We start from the raw sequence: 7,180 nt of genomic DNA on the forward strand, positions 1-7,180 counted from the left end.
ATTCTATCCAGACACAAATGTTTTTTCCTGCCTGTCTGTCCCTAATCAGCAGCCAGCATGTTGATGTGTGCTCTCTCCCTGATCTAAGCAGCAGAAAAACGACGCTGCGGCGCTGCCTCGAACTTATAAAGACTTGGTCACATGCTTCAGACGGCCAATCACAGCTACTGATACATTTGCAGGCATGGCTGGGATGGCTTAGGCACACCAGTTAAACGCTTGTTGATTGGCTGTTGAAAGCCCGCCATGAAAAGCGCGCCAAAGCATGCAAAACCCGGAAATAAAACGACCGAACACGGATTTTTACCCGAATATACAGTAAAGTGTCTGTGTCCGTGTTCGGGTAACAAAAATCCAATTATTTGGTACGAACACGAATAATACAGTCCGTGTTCGCTCAACACTAGTTATGAATGGTCCAGTATACATTTGAAATAATGACCTGCCCTGCTGCAAGTGTCATGTTAGAGAGGGCCTTCAGTGCAGTGGGAGAATTTGCGACTGAGAACCTGACTTTTAATAAAAATAATCAGGTCTAGATCACAGAGGACTACTAAACAATCACTGTAGATGTTAGAGATAAAGTAAAAACATTTAATTTATGTTTTTTTAGCAAAACAAAATCTTTCCCCTTTATTCTTACTTTTGCTAACATTTTTGCCCCCCGACACCTCTATTCCTTATATAGGACAGGGTTGCCCTGGTAATATGAGTATGAATAAGACCAATGTGATCACTACATAAAACACATAAAATGAGTGCCAATACATGAAAGCGCTACATATATGTGAATCCACAAATATAAATAAATAACAAATGGTTAAGGCTACATTCACATGTGGCCGTAGCGAATCGCCGGCAGAATCACAGCGATTCTGCCCGCGATCCGAAAATCATTGCAAATCAAGGGACGCCTGTGCGTTGCCCGTGATTTGCAATGGCACCCCAAACGATGTGCGATGCGAGGTACAAGAGCTTCTTTGGGGCGTCATACGTCCCGAGATTTTGTTTGCGCAATGTTACCGCGGAAACTGTAAGGTAACAGCATGTGTTGTTATCTTTTTCTGGACCTTTTTATGCCTCCTCCTGCCTCTAGGGGTCCTCCTATGACCTATCAGGCCGGTGGGTCTCTATGGTAAATGGTATTTCCTCTGTGGTGCTTCTGGGGGGCCCTCCCAGGAGTGGTGGTCCATTTTAATTGGGAATGTAAAAGAGACTGCCCACAGTATGGTATTGTTTTTAAAAGTTCAATATGTTAAAAATAAACTTTTATACTCACTTTTATAAAATGTATACTGTGCATAAACTCCACGAGCAGCGAGCTCATATGATCACATCACTATGCCTCTGCTCTGCTCAAGCCTAGGTTGCATATTATAGCATCACACCCCTATTCCTTATTTTCCTTCCATTAGCCAAAAAAAGTTGACTCCCAAATTACAGTAGATAGGATTTTAAATTGGAGCTCTTATTTTTTGGAATATACATTTCTGTGCCTCTGTGTCTCAACATTTGGTCTTGTGTTTTTCTGTTTTTGTTTTTAAAAAAGGGTACCATTGTCAAATTGCCAGTAACCATCAGTGTATAAGGAGCTGGCTGGTATTTACCAGCACACCCAGTAAAGAGAGATGAACTACTCACTAGGGGGAGAACCTCTGGGGGAATCAAAGATTGAGAAGGATCTGGGGGTCCTGGTAGAAGGCAGACTGAGCAATGGCAGGCAATGTCAAGCTGCAGCAAGCAAAGCCAGCAGACTATTAGCTTGCATAAAAAAGGGGGAATTTACTACTGAGATAAAACGATAATCCAGCCACTTTATAAAAAAATGGTTCAGCCACATCTAGAGTATTCCATCCAGTCCTGGTCACTAGTCTTTAGCAAGGATGTGCTGGAGCTGGAGAGAGTCAACTAAATGAATAGGTAGACTGGAGGACCTAATTTACGAGGAACGGCTACAAGCGCTAAATTAATTCTCTCTGGAGAAGAGATGCTTGAAAGGAGAAATAATAGCGGTATACAAATACATTAATGGTGATCCCAACGTAGAAAGAAAACTTTTCAATCTCAGGGAGTGTAAGAGGACACAGACCACGCAATGAGATTGGAGGAGATGCAGTTTTAGGCAGCCAGTGCTTACATAGTTACATAGTTACATAGTTAGTTACATAGTTACATAGTAGGTGAGGTTGAATAAAGACAATAGTCCATCCAGTTCAACCTGTGTAGGTGTGTGTGGCTGTAATCATCTCACATACCCCTGAATGTTCTGATCCTTGAGATGTAAGTCTAAGAGTCTTTTGAAAGCCACCATACTACCCGCAGAAACCACCTCTTGTGGTAGAGAATTCCACAATCTTGTAGCCCTAACAGTAAAGAACCCCCCACGTTGCCTGAGGTTAAAACGCTTCTCCTCTAATCGCATTGTATGCCCTCGAGTCCTCATGCAATCCCTTCGAATGAACAGCTTTTTTTCTAAGCTGGGATCCCCATTAAGATATTTATAAATTGCTATCATGTCCCCCCTCAGACGTCTCTTCTCCAGGGAGAATAAATCGAGCGATTGTAGATGCTCTTCATAGTCAAGGTCCTCCAATCCCCTAATTAGTTTAGTTGCCCTTCTCTGGACTCTCTCCAGCTCCAACACATCCCTCCTGAGGACTGGCGACCAGAACTGGACAGAATACTCCAGATGCGGTCGGACCAGAGTTTTATAAAGTGGAAGGATTATAGTTTTATCTCTGGAATACATCCCTTTCTTTATGCATGCCAATATTCTGCTGGCTTTGGCAGCTGCCGCTTGACATTGCATGCTGTTGCCTAATCTATCATCAACCAAGACTCCCAGATCCTTCTCCATTTTTGATTCCCCCAAGGGTTCCCCTCCTAACGTGTATTGTGCTTTTATGTTTTTAGTCCCCAAGTGCAAAACCTTACACTTCTCCACGTTAAACCTCATTTGCCATGTCCGTGCCCACTCTGTAATTTTGTCCAGGTCATTCTGTAGGATATCTGCTTCATGCTGTGCAGTTATTGCTCTGGCCAATTTTGTGTCATCTGCAAAAACTGATATCGAACTACTGATCCCGACCTCAATGTTGTTTATGAATAAATTGAACAAGGTTGGTCCCAGGACTGAGCCCTGGGGCACCCCGCTTACTACCTCAGACCAGTCTGAGTATGCGCTGTTTATTACCACTCTTTGGACACGCCCTTTAAGCCAATTCCGTATCCAAGAGCAAACCCTGCTGTCGATACCTGCAGATCTTATTTTATAAATTAAGCGCTTGTGGGGAACTGTATCAAACGCCTTAGCGAAATCCAAGTACACCACATCCACTGGTCTCCCCCTATCTAGCTCACAGCTCACCTCCTCGTAAAATGTTAATAGATTGGTTTGACAAGAACGCCCATTTGTAAACCCGTGCTGATTACTGCTGATGATGTTGTTGTCTTTAGCAAACTCTACGATATAGTCCCTTATCATCCCCTCCAGAAGTTTACATACTATTGATGTCAAACTGACAGGCCTATAATTTCCCGGGATATGCCTCTGGCCCTTTTTGAATATCGGAATCACGTTAGCTTTCTTCCAATCCCCTGGTACATCTCCTGTCCTAATACTGTCAGCAAAGATCAGGAACAGTGGTCTGGATATAACCTTACTGAGTTCCTTGAGTACTCTCGGATGTACGCCATCCGGGCCTGGTGATTTGTTTGTGTTGAGTTTATCCAGCCTTTCCCTGATTTCACCCTCTGTTAGCCATAGTGGCAAGTCCTGTGTATTACTACTAACCAAACAGTCATGGTCAGTGTACCCCTCCGTTTCCTGTGTAAAGACTGACGAGAAAAAGCATTCAGCACGGTTGCTTTTTCAGTGTCCTCTGTAACCATCCTCCCATCATTGTTAATTATGTGTGCAATATGCTCTGCCCTAGTTTTTTTGCTGTTGATATATTTAAAGAATTTCTTTGGGTTTTTTTTACTATCCTCCGCTATTTGTCTCTCAAAGTTGATTTTAGCCATCTTGATTTCTTGTTTACTTTTCTTATTTGCCTCCTTGTATTGCTCGTGAGGTTGGAAAAAGACATCCGTCCATCCAGTTCAACCTATGATGTGTGTGTTTGCTGTTAACTGTACATTGTATACCCCTGTATGTTGTAGTCTTTAAGGTGCCCATCTAATAGTTTTTTGAAACTATCAATGCTTCCTGCTGATACGACTGCTTGCGGAAGAGAATTCCACATCCTTACTGCTCTTACAGTGAAGAACCCCCTGCGTATTTTAAGGTTAAACCGCCTTTCCTCTAGTTTATAAAATGATCCTTTGCCACTCTTCCACAGCAAAGGTGAGTTCTTCCATTTTATTGATCAACAGGTAGCAATCATTCACATTTTCATTTACATTTAAATGAAATCAAGTGTTAGTACAGGGCAGAAAATCTTTGCTCACTGGATGGGAGCTCAGTTTTTACTGTTCATTGTCAAGATTACAACAAAGATAAAAATAAGATAAAAATGAAATGAGTACAATAAACAGATAGTTATGTAAATTGACTGATTCTTTGGTCTTTACTATAATTCTCCTTAAAGCTTCATCTACAGTCTTAAAACACTAATTGTGCCACTTAACTAGACAATATTTTTTTGCTGGATAAGAAACTCAGTTCCCTATGTGTCAGTTTATTGAAAGATGATCATTTAACTGAGGTGAATAAAATTCCCATCTCTACATAGTAAAGAAAATCAAAATTTGTCCATCTAAAATTAAAACCTGGATTTGGGTTGAATTTGGCTTTATATCAGGGCATAACTATAGCCATAGCAGTCTATGCGGCTGTTGTGGGGCCCAGGGGTGGGAGGAGGCCCCACTAGGGATGTAGTTGAGAAAGAGAAAATCTGTGTGCAAGTGTAGATAATGGAAAGGTTGTAGTTGACAACAACCTTGATCCTCTGAAGTTTCTGACATAAAAGAGCTGATATCAGAGGCACACACAGAAGAAGTCTTAGGGATCAGTCACTAGTCACAGATCCCCCTTGTTCACTCCCCATTTGTAAGTAGATTTAATGTCTTCAAAGCTTCTGGCTATCCTTAACAGAATTTTGATATTAACCTTTCACAAGGTCCAAAAGCCACTAAAAATGGATGCAATAGCTGAGGTTTGCCACTCTGCCAACTGTAATCTGTAATAGGGTTAGGGACTAATTGTGTATAGTAGCATATGATCTATATTATTATTATTATGATTATTATCTGACTACTAAATCACATTATTCAATTCTTGCTGGTTAGGGTGATCGAAGGATCTAAAATTTACACCAAGACCCTAAAGTCCTATACTATAAAAAGATTGGTTGATGCTGAAAAAGACCAGTGAAATTGCTGGTAATCTACTGATGGCAGAGTAGTAAGAAGGAAAATTTAGGTCAAAAGTTAATTCCATGCACAGCTGCCTTTGTCTGGCAACTTAGCTCCCTGCATTGGACCCCATATTGACAACTCTCCACATACCTATCCTTGATTTAGGCATACTTTACCTTAATTACTTCAATGGCAAAGTTTCCCAATTGACACTTCCAGAAGAAATGTTGCATAGGGACTCCATAAAAATTTTGCAATTGTGTCTCATAAATTGTAGCTATGCCCCTGCTTTAAATATTCATAATAATTATATAGATGATTAAAATCATTACATGGCAATTACAGTTTACACATGCCTAGCCCTTCAATGCAATCTGAAATTCTGATTTCTGAAAAATGTCTTCTTAATTGACCGCTTTACCTCTGCATTCCTCAGGGTATATATAAGAGGATTCAAAGCTGGTGTAATAACAGTAACAAGAATAGCACTCATTCTGTCTTGCTCTAGAGAGTTGTCAGTGTTTGGCCCCAGATAGGTCATTAATGCAGTTCCGATGTACAAAAAGACAACGGTGAGGTGTGAAGTGCAAGTAGAAAAAACTTTTCTTCTATCACGAGAAGACCGGATGTTCAGGACGTGGCTTCCAATAAACATATAGGAAATAATGATAAGTGTGAAGGTGCTCACAGCGACAAGGGCAAATATAAATGACGTGATGAGTTCATTCAAATGTGTATCTGCACAAGCCAGTTTTAAAACTGGTTTAATATCACAATAAAAATGACGAACCTGTTTTATGTTACAGTAAGGCAACCTAAATGTTATAATTGTTTGTGATAATGAATATAGGAACCCAATGAGCCAGCAACTTATAGCCAACTGAGTACAAGCAGTTCTTGCCATTAGAAGGTGATACTGAAGAGGGTTACAAATGGCAACATATCTGTCATATGACATCGAAGTGAGAAGTAGGGCCTCCGTACTTCCCAAGAAATGGTAGAAATATAACTGGGCAACACAACCAATTATGGATATTCTTTTGTCTCCAATTAGTAATCCCGATAGCATTTTAGGGACAGTAGTGGTAGAATAGAAAAAGTCCAGGAAAGCAAGATTGGCAAGAAAAAAGTACATTGGTTTGTGAAGCGTGTGATCATGAATAATCAGGGCAAAAATGCTGGCATTCCCTAATATGTTGAACAGATAAAAGAGAAGGAATGTAAAAAAGAGTAAAATCTGAAGCTCGGTGACATCAGTAAGACCTAAAAGGATGAATTCTTCTATAGCAGTGTAATTTAATCTATCCATTCGACAATCTTTAGGAGGATCTAGGACATTTGCACTGAATGTTTCGCTTAGTGATTACACAATAAAGGTCTTTATTTGAGCAAGTAATAAGAACAGTTTTAATTAGCTTTTAAGATACTGTGGAGAATGTGTTCCATCCCCAGAGCATGAATCATGCTCATACAGTGAACATTTTGATTTGTGGGCTCATGATTTGATTATTGGATAATTCTTCTTTCTCTTGACCCACACATTCTCTAAATAAGGAGCATTATGCCCCTCTCATGTGGACAGAAATGATTTTAGGATACAGTGGGAGACTGTATAGAAATTCCCAACATGGAAAATAGATTGTGCATATGACTTCAGTTTCTCAAATATGATTGTTAATGTAGGGTCCGGTATATAAACTGAAAATAAATTATTTTTATTATCCTGTTGATGAATAAAGGTGTATAATGCTACCAAAGTACACATTCTGATTATTAGCCTTACTACAACTGTTACATTTATGAACAGAAGTATATGAATACA

General features: G+C 40.1%; 1 protein-coding gene across 1 annotated transcript; it reads right to left on the reverse strand.

The window, feature by feature from the left end:
- Positions 1-5,722: 5,722 nt before the first annotated feature.
- On the reverse strand, positions 5,723-6,667 carry LOC309569156 (olfactory receptor 12D1-like; the record flags this gene model as incomplete). The annotated part of the gene is made up of 1 exon (XM_082274917.1): positions 5,723-6,667. One exon carries the CDS (start codon positions 6,665-6,667, stop codon positions 5,723-5,725), a length of 945 nt encoding a protein of 314 aa, XP_082131043.1.
- Positions 6,668-7,180: the final 513 nt, after the last annotated feature.

Source organism: Pelophylax lessonae (assembly GCF_965119305.1).
Source record: "Pelophylax lessonae genome assembly, chromosome: 13".
NCBI lineage: Eukaryota > Metazoa > Chordata > Amphibia > Anura > Ranidae > Pelophylax > Pelophylax lessonae.